General features: G+C 42.5%; 1 protein-coding gene across 4 annotated transcripts in view; it reads right to left on the bottom strand.

Annotated features, from left to right (window-relative positions):
• Positions 1-13,928, bottom strand: part of NSMCE2 (NSE2/MMS21 homolog, SMC5-SMC6 complex SUMO ligase) — a 127,873-nt gene that overhangs the window by 86,227 nt on the left and 27,718 nt on the right. For 2 of the 4 annotated variants that reach the window (XM_021385765.1, XM_021385767.1), the window contains exon 3: positions 13,278-13,384. In XM_021385765.1, the coding sequence (XP_021241440.1) occupies positions 13,278-13,384 (107 nt within the window). Of the gene's footprint in view, positions 1-12,498; positions 13,244-13,277; positions 13,385-13,928 lie in introns of those variants that run through there. The other 2 variants (XR_002434876.1, XM_021385766.1) reach the window with 2 other exon arrangements.

The following is a 13,928-nucleotide window of genomic DNA, read 5'->3' as shown; positions in this document are numbered from 1 at the left end:
CTAACACTTTCTTTAAAAAAAAAAAAAACACATTTTGTGGGCTCTCAGTTTTCTTCTATAATATGCAACCACGCCAGAACTTTGTTGATCACATATATAATCCTGGTTGGACCACCTTTCTAGTGTATAACACTGCTGATAAGGATATAAAAGGCATTTCTATGTTTACCAATCCAAGAATCTGAAAGACTGTTCTTAAAACTTTCAGATTGTCATCTATTAAAATAAGTAGAAAACCTATACTGTATGGATCCTAACTGCTCAGGAAAACATTTCGTCCCATGTGGTGTGGCTGAGATCAGAGCAGGTACTAAAGTTGGAATTTCATCATGTCTAAGCAGCCCCATAAGACACTCACCCAGAGCTGCAGTTCGCCTTCTCTCATCAATGTTACATGCCTGATTTGTTACTGTGAACAAGTAAATAAGTTTTTCTCGGGTACTAAGGGAGAAAACTGGTTGTACGACAAGGACCTAGCTGAAGGCTTCTCTTTCCTTTGGTCCAACTGGGTGTAGCTATGTTAACTTCAAGGAGAACTTTATCTGCTGTTACCTAATTATTAAATGGTTTGTGTGGTTTTATATATACAGATTTGCAATGAGCTTTGAGATTAAGAATTTTTCAATTACGTAACAATGCCCTGAGCAGGAGATGTTCATTTACTTATTTTTTAAATCATCAAATGTAAGAGCAAGAACACAGAGATAAATTACTAGATACCCAGAAGACGTTCTATATATTACCATTATGGAGGCAAACGGTAGTTTTTAGATAGAACTATGCTCCCAAATAAGTTTGAAACAGAGTGTGAATGTTATTCTTCTAAAACTAAGTAGCCAGCCAGCCAACATCAATTTCAGGATGCAGTAGTGAGTGCATTTTCTACATAGTTTGATTTCTATTACATAAAGATGTGAGTACTGTATCAGACTGAAGATCTATCTAGCACATTCTCATCACTGACATTGGCAGCAGCAAAAACCTGATGAAGGAGTATAACAAGAGTGACAAATAAAAAGATATTCAGCTTTTCCCCAACGTATATTTCCTCTACACCTTGCAACCTGCAGTTTAGGGATTTCCCAGGACCATGATTGTATTTGTATCTAACAGCTCTCAGTGAGTTTTTCTTCCATGAATTTGTCCAGTAGATTTTTTGAACCCTTTAATGCTTCTGGTCTCCATAACATCCCGTGGCAATTAATTCCACAGTTTAATTATTCACAGTGTAAAATGTTACTTCCTCTTCCGGTTTAAAACCTGCTGCTGGATAATTTCATTAAAGAGTCTTTTGTTTTTATGTGACACATAATGAATAAGCATTTCTGTTCCATCCATGGCTGTACATATTGCTATTATAGTCATATATTATCTGAAATAATTGACAGTTTCTCTTTGAACAGAAGTAAAGCCACACCTGTGATCCTCTGGGTGCTTTTTACTTTATCTAAATTTTCTCCTTACCATAAAAAACTGTTCTTCTATTAAGAAATTAACAGACTTAAAAGCACTAAAAAGAATGATTAAAAGTACTTATGAGTATAGTGGGATTTTGAAATGGCTCATTTTGGGCACTAATACAGATTACAATTATAGTTTTCTATGCTGTGTGTATAAACCTGGTTGATGGCATTTGTCTGTATATATGTTTTTAAATCTGACTGATGAAGGAGGCCAGGCATATGCAAACTTAACTGGCAGATTAAAGAGGATGACTAGCTATCTTAAGGACTAATTAGCTCACACAGAGTTAGCAGAGGCATGCATCGTTATAATTGACTAGGACAGTTCTGTGCAAATCTGACTAGTAGGTCAGATTCTTGTAAGACACCGCTCAACAGGACCTTTACTGTTCTGTCAGATCTTGTCTGCCAGGAGATATCACACACTGCTGTGTATAGGGAAGAACCAATGCTTCTGTAAGCCTTCTCCAAGTGCACGCCATCAAATTAGTAACAGCCAGATCCAGTTCTGGTTGAAAGAAGAGGACAAGAAAGGGATTCTAAATCCTAAGGCTGTAAGGGGGGAAGCAGGGAGAGAGGAAGTGAAGTTGCCCACCAAACTGAATATAACCAGTATGCCAAGTCCAATTATATAACATTCAACAAGTCTTAATGTTGGGTACGGCACTTGGGACATAACAACCCTGTGCAACAGTACAGACTTGGGGTAGAGTGGCTGGAAAGTTGCCCAGCAGAAAAAGACCCAGGGTACAGTTCGACAGTTGGCTGAACATGGGCCAGCAGTGTGCCCAGGTGGCCAAGAAGGTCAGCAGCATCTTGGACTGCACAAGAAATAGCATGGAAGCAGGACTAGGGAAGGGATTGTTCATCTGTACACAGCACTGGTGAGACCACACCTCCAATACTGCGTTCAGTTTTGGGTTCCTCACTACAAGAATGATGATGAGTTGCTTGAGTGTGTGCAGACAAGAGCAGTAAAGCTGGTGAAGGGATCAGGAAGCAAAAATTATGAGGAGCTGAGGGAACTGAGGTTGTTTAGTCCAGAGAAGAGGAGGCTGAAGGGAGAGGTCAGCAATCTACAACTGCCTGAAAGGAAGCTGCTGTAAGGAGGGTAATCGGTCTCTTTTCTCAGGTGTCAAGGGGCAGGATGTGAGGAAATGCTCTCAAGCTGCACCAGGGCAGGTTTAGCTTGGACACTGGTAAGAATTTCTTCACCACCATGCTCAAGCATTGGAATGGGCTGCCGAGGAAAGTGCTGGAGTCCGTATCCCTGGAGGTATTTAAGAGATATATGGACATGGCACTAAGGGCATGGACATGGCACTAAGGGACACGGTTTAGCAATGGGATGATGGCTGCACTTGGTGATCCTGAAGGTCTGTTCCAACCTAGGTGATTCTATGACTCCCGGGTGAAGAGGTGGTGATGAGGACTGTGACTCCATTAGTTAGTACAGTTTAACAGAGCAAGCGGGGGAAGGCGGGGGGTTGTTTTAGGGAGCGTAAAGGTAGCACAACAGGGATTTTAATAGCTGAGTCCAGAAACGCTTTGTTTCAATAGCGTTTTACTGAACTGGAACAAACCGCCCCTAGCACAGCCCAGCCTTTACCTGTATCCCTTGTTCACCTTCAAGTAAGCATAAAAATATCTGTAGAGAAATATTTCATTCACAGCCCACACTTCATCATTACAACAATTACCGCACACCACAAAACCACACCCCATGAGACTGCCCTGCGAGAGCCGCCATCTTTCCAGAAACCCTTGTAAGCTCGCCGTGCTTTACACCGAACCCACACAGCAGACTGCTGGGGAAAAAATAGCATAGTGACAGCTTTGAACAAAGGATGAGCATCTAGCTGAACAAACGCTGTGAAATGTTCATAAAGAGGCAGCAGCAATGCAGTAAGGCACAAACATTTGAAAAAAAAAAAAAAAAAAGCCAGAATTAACAGTAGCAACATCACAAAGCTTTTCATTTCTGTGTGCTCGTGGAATTTACCAGGTGCAATGTGTGTTAGCATTAATGTGAACATCACACTTTACAGGGAAGTTTTGAGCACAGTGCCTTTTAAAACATCTTTAAGCATTAATGCACAAGTCTAAGGATAAAATAAACACTTCAGCTTAGTCAGTTTATGCACTTAGCTAAATAAGATGAGAGCCCAGAAATTAGCTCAGCTTGCCAACCTTTATTATCAAGCACAGTGTTTGTAACCCACAGTAGGTTATCAACAGCAGGGCCACACTCGGGAGATACTGTGCCATCTGGTATTGATTTCTGGCAGGATTTGGGTCTTTTCTGAAACCTATCTGTCTCAAGCTGGAAAGACAATTACATGCATATATATACTTTTCAGCAGTATATATTTCTAATTTTAACAGGCATTAAAGTAGGCAGAGTTGCATATTGCAGCTAACCACAAAGAAGTCGTGCTTTTTCTTATTTTCTTTTCCATCAAAGCACTACCTCCTATCGACAGAGGTAAAGAGAAAGGTGAGAAAGAAAGACAATTCAACACTTGCAGAAGAGGTTGAGTGTAAGTGCTGAAAATCCTGATTACGAAGTCACAAGAATACAGTACGTTCTGAACTACATGTAAGACGTTACATGTACACTCCTGCTGATGGCCAGCATTGGATAACTCACCAAGAAACACTCCCAAATAACATAAGCTATGAGGAAGCTACGAATGAGAGTAACAGCTTCTAATGGATCTTTCTAAGTGACATTCTTTAACAAAAACAAAAACATTCACGATAGAATCAGCACCAGAAAAAGTGTGATTTATTAATGCTGTAAGCAACACTTCATCTGTGATTTATCATAAAGCTGCAAAGAATTTAGCAGAGGGAAAACCTGTGAAGCTTAATACTTTTATTGATAAGGTCAGGAAAACATATGAGGAAAGAGTACATGTTTTTAAATGAGTCGTCTAACATTTAAACTTTGGAGGAGGAATATTAAAATACACACAAACTATCTGCAAATAATTATACTAATTAAAACAATACTGAACATTTGGAGAGAGACATTTTAGGCAAAGCATTCCAAACTTGTCTCCCCAGAGACTCTGATCAAATTGGGTGTGTTCAATTAAAGGGAGAAATTAATTTCGAGTCAAAACCCTCCACTGCTGAGAATCATTCAGCCCTTAGCGTTCCCCTCAACAGCAGCCCCAACATTTAAATCCTTGTGCTGTCAGCAGGAGCTTTCTAGATGAGGTGGTTAATTTGAAAGACGATTTTCACTGCTGATCGACCAAAGCTACAGCTCCAGTGTTTCCAGCAATAGGTTTCATCAACAACAAAAATAATAATCCCTGATGTGCGATGAAGATGGCCTTTTAATCGGCACTGGCTGTCTACCTCAACACCTACCAAACAGAACATTTCATAATTTTATCTCTCTCCACTAGGCTAAGCTCAGCCAGACAGCATTAACTCATGTTGCCTCTGAAACGCAGACGCTGCCTAGAAAAGCAGGCATTCAAACCACAGGGACTTTCAGTTGTTCTCTGTTGCGACCCTCTGGAATCCCAGAAACATTTCAGACTGCCAATTACAATCCCTAGCTTTAAAATAAAATCATAACAAAGCTGAACACAAATTGCTTTGAAATCTTCAGACAGAAAAAAAAAAAATCTCTTTACAGACTGAGATACCGTTCATATTTCACAGATGTGGAAACAGAGATCGTGGTTGGGCTAGATAGTAAATTCAGTTTCGGTATGTGCAGTACAAGATCAAAAACACCACAGCTGCACAATGCACTGATTTAGCACAACTCACTCTGCCAATTCTAATTTTGCCCTGAATTACGGCCGTCAGGTAGCGTCCGTCCTTCTGCAAGGAGCATGCAGCCAGCAGGACTGTGGGATCATGTGATCTGCCTTAACTGATGAGAACGTGCTGCCAGGCGATTTGGTACCGCACAAGTGTCATTAATGAACACAGGATCATGGCCCATGGCACAGAGCAAAGCAATTTGTCATGGTCAACCACATAAGCTCTTAGCAGACCTGAAAATAGTATCCAGCCCTCCTTCATCCCAGGCTAGTTTGCTACCTACAGGACAGGACGGCTGCCCAACATAGCAAATATAGCTTTCAAATTAAGATGGAGTCCTGAGGATTTCTTTTGCAGATTTGTTCTGAACACTCTCGCTGCTGTTACCCCACCATCTACAGAGGTCCCGGCTCCACATGAGGAGCAATTCTTTTCACCCAGATCCTCACTCTGCAACCGGCTTTGGCCCTGCTGCATCACCCCTACTCACACAGTCAAGACGCATTTCAGCAATACAGAGTTGACACTGCAAATACTTAGGAACGTGTTTAGCTTGACAAATGTAACCGCAGTGAAGTCAAACATTCAGACGTTCATGTGCAAGGGTTTCCAGGGTTCAGACTCCAAAAAGAAGGACATGTTTTCATGCTTGTTACGAGACACTGCAGAAGATGCGCTGTATAACCCACATAAATCGAAGAACACTACTACAGTACTCCTCCTGCTTTACATACTGCTTACTAGACAAGTATTTCTACTGCAGCTTATTAAATGTGGACTCAACGTATTACTGTAGTGAACTATACACATAGGTTACTAACTCTGGGGAAATAAAAAATCGGCTTCTATCAAATGCTTAGCCCAACACATAGGGAGAGACACACAAAAGGTAAATATTAGAAAGTAAACATTAGGAATGTGTTGAAATGTATCTTTGTCCCAGTTTCTGCAGGAAACACGACTACAATAGGGCAATACTGTTTGAACTGCTGTTTGGAGACCACAAGCATTACACTATTGATTATAAACTACATCAAAGGAATTGAAAAGAAAAAAAATGATAAAGAATTCCAAAGCCATGAAATGCCAGGATTAAGGGTGTCTGTAAAAGATTTATTAAGCCCTACGGAATTATGCCTATGCAGAGGCATAACTACAATCACATACTATTTCCCTCTATTGCCCTGCCCAAGCCTGGAGAAGGATTTGGCCCAATGTCCATATTTTGTTTCTTCTATAAGATGAACTGCTAGTCTGAAGTGGCTTCCTTGGTAGATAGCAAGTCAACAAGCAGCAGTGAAGAGCAATTTTAGTTAGCATACAACGTACCAAAATAATGGCCATGGAAGTATCCAGTGTTAAAAAAGACTCTGAAGTTGAAAGAAATTTCCCAGAAATCTATTTACTGTTTGATGGGAGGAAGGGTACTGTGCAGGTACAGCATTTTTCACCAAGGAATTGATCTGTTGCTGCTGATGGTGCAGTTCAGTACACTACAAGAGAACTTCAAGACAGATTCACTACCTTCTACAATGACAGAGTCAGAATAAACACAGACAAGGACTGCAAGAGCTCTTTTTACTTTTCCTACCAGCCCCAAAAAGATTTATCCATTTCAGTAAAGCTTCTTACATGGGAGCAGACTTCAGAGACATCTTCCTCAGCAGCTTCTGTGCAGCAGAGGACTTTTAGGAAAAGTCCAAATTATCAGGACAGGCATACAATATTTCTGAATCAAGAAACACTGATGCACTGCACATTTCAAACAATACAAACGCTCCAAAGTCAGCTGGAATAGTAAAGGTCACAGTTACAGATACAGACATCACCTGTGGCTGCTGCCCTCAAACGTGCTGTCATGACAGTGCAGCAAGAAGAAAAGCAAAGCGCTCATTAAGAAAGTGTAAGCGCCAACCCAGGCTGCTTCTTGAGCCTCTGTCAAATCCTGGGAGGCCCTAGGAAGTTACGTGTCAAAAATGTATTCAGCTATAGCACTTCAATGGGTATCACAGTGCCCATCACTGTGCACTGGCATAGAGTGCCGAATTAACTTTGTGAGCTATGTGAAATGAGGGTTTCATAGTCATCCTGTTACTTAGCCCTACAGAAGACAAAGTGACAATCTAATTTTGAGGCACAGCCCTGTCCGCTAATTGGCAACGGGTATCACTGATGACACTTAGAAATCTCTATCATTTTTCTCAGACTAGGGAGGACTGCCCCAGTCACTAGAACATTATGTCCTAAGTGAAGAAACAGGAATTCTTCTGAACAGCTTTTGAGTCAAACATAGCCCATGGACTTTCCTGTACAGTACAGTTTTACATAGGATTCTTCCCTTTTCTACATACGTGCTTAGATCAGTTAGAAGCTGCTTCTCGGAATAAACACAGCCTGCATCACTGAAAGGAATTAATGCTTTGCAGGATTAAAACTCATACATGCTGGGCCATGAAGACAACAGATCTCTACACAAAGTAATCTGCTCTACATTACTGACAAAGCGAACAAACATCTCCTCCATCCCCTGCAATGAAGCTACTGGTCTAAAAGGGAACTATTACCAAAAATACAAAGCAAATGTAAGAGTACTTCCTGCCAATTTTGTACAGACAAAACATGGGTGCACTGCTCATCTTTGTCAAGGGAAGACTGAACACCTGACAAGGTGTACCACCACATAGAGCTGAATGGACCATCCAGACCCCAACTCGTGTGCAAGATGCACGCCTATGCAAGCTGTATGCATCTTTATAGACAAAAACCAGCAAAAACCATGTTTAATTCACTTCATGTGTTCAAACTATAACCATCCTTGATTAATAAACCGAGCTCAAGTGCTCACACTGGTTTCCATGCAGGACAATGAAAGCAAAGACAACATACATCAAGCAGCCACTGACAGGCTGATGTAAATCACCCACCTAAAACTGCATGGGAAAGCCGCAAAAAAAGCAGGGATAAAACCAAAGCATCAAAACAGCTTCCAATATCCTCCTCCTTTTTCTTCCCAGCTTAACACAACTTTCTGAGCACTCTTTCAATCAGCCTCTTAGTCATCCCTCAACATGAATTCAAGATTTCCAAAGCCCATGCCCTCTACCCTTCTATCTGCCTCTTCCCACTCTCAGCCATTCCTTAAGTACGACCCTTAAAACTTTTCTTAAACACAGCTCTTTTCCTTCCATATCAATCAGGTTTATATGTCATACTTCTTCACAGTGCTGAGTTTTAGCAAAAGAAAGACACAATACAAGCAAGACAAACACTTGTTTGGCAAAGCGGAAACTTACAACAGGAAGAAATAAGTCACCTTTGCCAGCACTGCCACAACCAAATGCAACACTCCTCTCTTTTGCAGAGGGAAAACAAATGCCAGGTTCTCTTTTCCTGCCAAATTTAATGACAATGGTGAGACATGGGAGCATAGGCGAAGAAAAGAGAGGCAGGAATCATGCTACGTTAGGAGAGCTAGTTAGGTCTTTCCTTTTTTCTAGATAGATCTACAGTATCTTGTGATTCACTTTAGAGAAATCTGGGAACTTCAGAAAATTTACCCCAGCTCTTGCAGGCCCTCAAAGAGCCAAATGCGTGAAAAGAAGAGTGAGCAATGGGAGTCCACAGCCAACACCCGTTCTAACCTAGGAAGCAGTGAGAGAGCAGGCACAATATGCTGGCACTGAGCACTGGAGAGCTCTCCCAGAGTAGGGGATGCTCGGGCTGACTAATTCAGCCCGGGTCCCAATCACTCTGGTGCACTCCCACATACAAAGCAGTCAGCAAGAGATACTCCAGCCCCATCAGTCTTCTCTTCTTGCTGTTGCTACATTAAAGAGATGAGTGCTGTCCTGACTTTACTTGGAAAGGACCCAAATGTTGGGTAATTTTTATTAAATATATTTGTTAAAAATCAAAAAAGCAGCAGCAGTAGGAGTCCAGTCATTCCACAGGTACAAGAAAATCCAGTGGCACAGGGAGTTTCCACAGACAAAGGGTTTCCCACAGCCTATTGTTGGAAACACTGTGATTCAATTGCTCATTTCTCACTCAGCGGGCTGCTGATTCAACCAGAAGAGGATGCTGATATGTTTCACCTTCTGCATTCCACCAACTGCAGCACAAACCAGCAAAAACTCAGCTTTTACAAACACGCAGCCGTATCCCATGCTAGTTATTTATCATTTACATGACATACCTCTTTTGTGCAGTACCTTCTTGACAGTCATTTAAATGTATGCATAATAAAATAATAAATCTGGAATTTTAACTGATGCTGTCTCCTTATCTTGCTAACCTCCAGTTGGACGTGGACTACAAGCAGCTGATTAGAAGGTAAAACAGAGTATAGCCCACTTTCAGATTCACAGCTGCCTGAAGAAATTACAGATCTGATAAAATGACAGCAGACAAACTCACAGAGTAATCAGATAAAATGCGCTTTCCAGTTTGAGACAAATATTGTTAAGACAGTGTACAAAAAGCAGTCTACTTGTGAAACCCAGCGACCTGCTGCAGCTTCCCGGAGAGTGCCCTCAGGCAAGGAATTCAGATGGCACCAGAGAGCAAGCCAGCAGAGGCTATTTTAAACCCAACCCTTTCTACAGCTACCTCCAGGTACAGCCCTACATTCAGCAACGGTATCTTTCTTTCCCAAAATTAAATTTGAAAATGGTTTCTGACAGGTAACTGGAAATATGCTGTGCAGTTCTGGGGGCACTGCATACAGCTATCCTCCAGCACAAAGCACGAGCTGTTACTATTTAGTAATTAAAATTTATTACTATTTATTAATTACAATTCATAAATTTGTTCTACTTCATATATATTGTTCTACATTATACACATTTACTCTCAAAGGCAGTGGAAAGTACAGAAAATTCCCAGAGTGAGGTAGGACCCAGAGATAGAAGTGTAGCTAAAGGCTGAGATACATACAGACCCTTACATATGCTAAATGTCTTGGAGCTGCACATTTAAAGTCTTAGGAATGAACGAACAGGACAGGAGCTTGTTTCAGCAAGCAAGAAGTCTCTGAAACAATAAAAATGAGCTAAATGAGGGAAGAAAAAAAAAGAAAAAAAAAAGAAAATCAACCTTCCAGGATTTTTTATTTTTTTTTTACATGTGAGTGTAGGCTGATGCTGCTTAATCAGTCCTAAAATGACTTTAGGTATCATTGACCTACTGAGGCCCATGTTACCGTTGTTTCAGCAAGCAGTTAAGCCCATGGATAACTTGAAGATTGTGAGTAAATGCATACCAAGTAAGCAGGGTTTGAGTGCTTTGCTAGTTAAGGCACAGGCCTTTGTACTCTTCCTCTTTATAATCCTAACACATGAAGAAAGTATTTTCCTGATAAACAGGAAAGAAGGCACATTATTGAAAATTACTGAAAGTTCTTATTACAGTGCTTCAACAATTACACATCAATTAGTTAATAGTTTACAATTAAAATATAAACCTACCATGTTTCAGTTATACATCACTAATCTCTAATGATGTGAGGACTATATTATGTTTTCTTAGGAAAGCTTCAAAAATCATTAATACTTCCAATAAAAGGGAACAGTTCTGAACTGTCCCATTCCCGAGAAGCATAAGCTAGGAGGACTGCAGCTATGGTGATTTGTGTTGAAATGTATATTCAAGGGCTGCACAAGGAACAGTGAGTATGCTGTCCAACATTTGCTGATGGAGACACATTTTCCAGCTCCTTTTAAACACGTAATATTTGATTATTTGAATGATGATTTTTCAGCCAAGCATCTGACTCAGGATGTTTAAAACTTAAAGGAAAACCTTTCTACAGAACAAAAAATTCAGCTATTTCTCAGAACAGAACTAGTGAAAAACTGCATAGCTTTGTTCTCCTCCTTTAATTTTAAAATGAGCATGAAAATTAACCAACAAGCAAAAAGACAGGTTTACTGACATTCTAATGCCTTAATGCTTTGAAGCACAGATCTTGTATCTTGAAGGGAAATCATAGACATGCTTCTGCTTCCTCTAGAGAAGTCCCTACAGAATTGACACCTGAGAGTCTATTAGCAGATATCAAAATGGGTTACTTTGAAAGATGAGTTCTCTAAGCATTAGGATAGGATAGGAGACGGTAGGGTAGGGTAGGATAAAAGCAGAGTAGAGTAGAGCATAGCAGTTTAGCAGGAAGGGTCATTCAAAGCTCCTCCAGCGCAACAACCTGATCATTTCAGGGCTAACCAAAATTCAAAGCACACTATTGAGGGCAGTATCCCAATGCCTCCTGAATGCAAATAGCTATGGGGGACCAACCACCTCACTAGGAAGACCGTCCCAGTGTCTGATCGCACTCGCAGTATAAAAACTTTTCCTGATGTCCAGTTTGAACTTCCCCTCATGAATCACAGAATCATAGAATCATTAAGGTTGGAAAAGACCACTAAGATCATCTAGTCCAACCATCAACCCATCACCACCATGCCCACTAAACCGTGTCCCTCAGTGCTACATCTAAACATTTCCTGAACACCTCCAGGGACTCCCATCACTTCCCTGGGCAGCCCATTCCAATGCTTCACCACATTTTCTGAGAAGAAATTTCCCCTAACAACCAACCTGAACATCCTCCAGCACATATTGAGGCCCTTCCCTCTTGTCCTACCAACATTACCTGGGAGAAGTGGCCGACTCCCACCTCACAGCCACCTCCTTTCTGGGAGTTGTAGAGAGCAATAAAGTCTCCCCTGAGCCTCCTCTTCTATGACAGAACAATCCCAGCTCCCTCAGCCACTCCCCATAAGACTTGTGCTCCAGACCCCTCACAGCTTCACTGCCCTTCTCTGGACACACTCCAGGGCCTCCATGTCTTTCTTGCAGTGAGGGGCTCAAAACTGAACACAGCACTCCAGGTGCAGCCTCACCAGAGCTGAGGTGAGGGACAATCACCTCCCTGCACCTGGTGGCCACACTATTGCTGACGCAAGCCATTGGCCTTCTTGGCCGCCTGGGCACACTGCTGGCTCATGTTCAGCCGAGCATCAACCAACACTCCCAGATCCATTCCAGCCACTCTGCCTCAAGCCTGTAGTATTGCATGGGGTTGTAGTGACCAAAGTGCAGGACCGGGCACTATGTCTCGTTAACTTCATCCAGTTGGCCTCAGCCCATCGATCCAGCCTATCCAGGTCCCTCTGTGGGGCCCTTCCTGCCCTCAGGCAGTAGGCAGAACTGAAATACACTCTCTGGATGCGTGGATCTGCCCCTATACCTGCGCTGCCGCTGCTCCGTTGGCCGCGGGCCGGGCTGCGCTGATGGACACAGAGGACACGAGCAGTGCAGGGGAGCGGGATGCAGCGCGGGCTTCCGGCACCGCGCGGCCATGGCGCCCCCTTGCGGCTGCGGAGAGCGGAGGCGCCGGGCCCGGGCCTCCTCTGGGCCGCGGCATCCGCTGCTGAACGCAGCTCGCTGGAGAGGAGGTTGCGCAAGCCCCGCTGGGTTCATAGCACCTCTTGTGCAACTGCTGTGCGCCGAGCTGGAACCCACTGAAAACACTGACATGCCCCGGCTCTTGCAAAAATGAGGGTTCAGGCAGCAAACTGGGAGAACAATTAGCAAGCTCACCCTTAGTAAGCATCAGCAAACCCACGCAGGCCGAAAGACATTGGAAATCAGGCATCGTCAGTCCCTCTGCTACCACAGCCACTTGGTAGTTCCTGAAATGGGCCACCCCCCTCGCTGTGCGGCTTCCATCTTCCTCAGGGCATGGAGCCGCCACCACGGGAGCCCATGGCTGCGCCCAGCACCGCGCTGAGTGCCACAGCGCTGCTCCCCCTCCCTGGTCTCCCTGCTGCGTGAGGTTATGTGGGAAGCAGCAGCACACAAACATGTCATTGGGGGCGAACAGCTGGACTGGTGACCTCAGTACTTTATACAGTTCAAGGGCCTATTTTTCCAGCTACAGCGTTTTAATGTAGCATTTGTAGCTATTAAAGGACAATACTTAAATAAGGAAATAGTTGTGTAACCTTTACAGAAGTGATAGTTTACCTGATCTACCGTTTCTTCAATTGCTCTCATGTAATGATTAAGCTCTCTGTCCATTGTGGCATACTCTAACATGACATTTTCCATACTTTTAACATCCTCTTCATCATCTGCAAAACAAAGCATGTTGCACATGGATGATCAGCTGTATACATTTCAGGCAGCATTTTTTCTCTACAGATGGTGCAGTTAATGCCGTGAGGCACAGCAGGTGTTTCCAAGCTCCTCCAACACATACTTCTTTCCTATTTTGCAACCGTAAACCTTGACATTTCTTGGGTAACTTGAACAAACAGCTTACTCAGAAGGACACTTCCCTGGTTTCATGTGAACCAGAGAGTGTGTGTGTAATTTCAGCTACCAACACCTAGTCATTAGGCAATCAGGATATTTTCTGCAAAAGTTGTATGTCATGACTCATCACATTGCCTCAGAAAAATTCACAAGAAACTTAAATGCCCTTTCAGTATGCTATAGTCCACAGCTATAACTAGACCCCACTGTCCCCAATAAACACAGCTAATGTAAAATCAAAATAGAGACAGCATTTTATAAGCCAAGACATAATGGAAAACTGAGTAGTACTGGTGAATCAGACAGTAACATTTTAATTGCCAGGGAAAAGTCAATGAACACAGGCCATGTGCTTACCGA

Source organism: Numida meleagris, chromosome 2, assembly GCF_002078875.1.
Source record: "Numida meleagris isolate 19003 breed g44 Domestic line chromosome 2, NumMel1.0, whole genome shotgun sequence".
Classification (NCBI taxonomy): domain Eukaryota; kingdom Metazoa; phylum Chordata; class Aves; order Galliformes; family Numididae; genus Numida; species Numida meleagris.
Note: the sequence above shows the minus strand (reverse complement) of the source record. Positions and strands in the feature narration are given on the sequence as shown.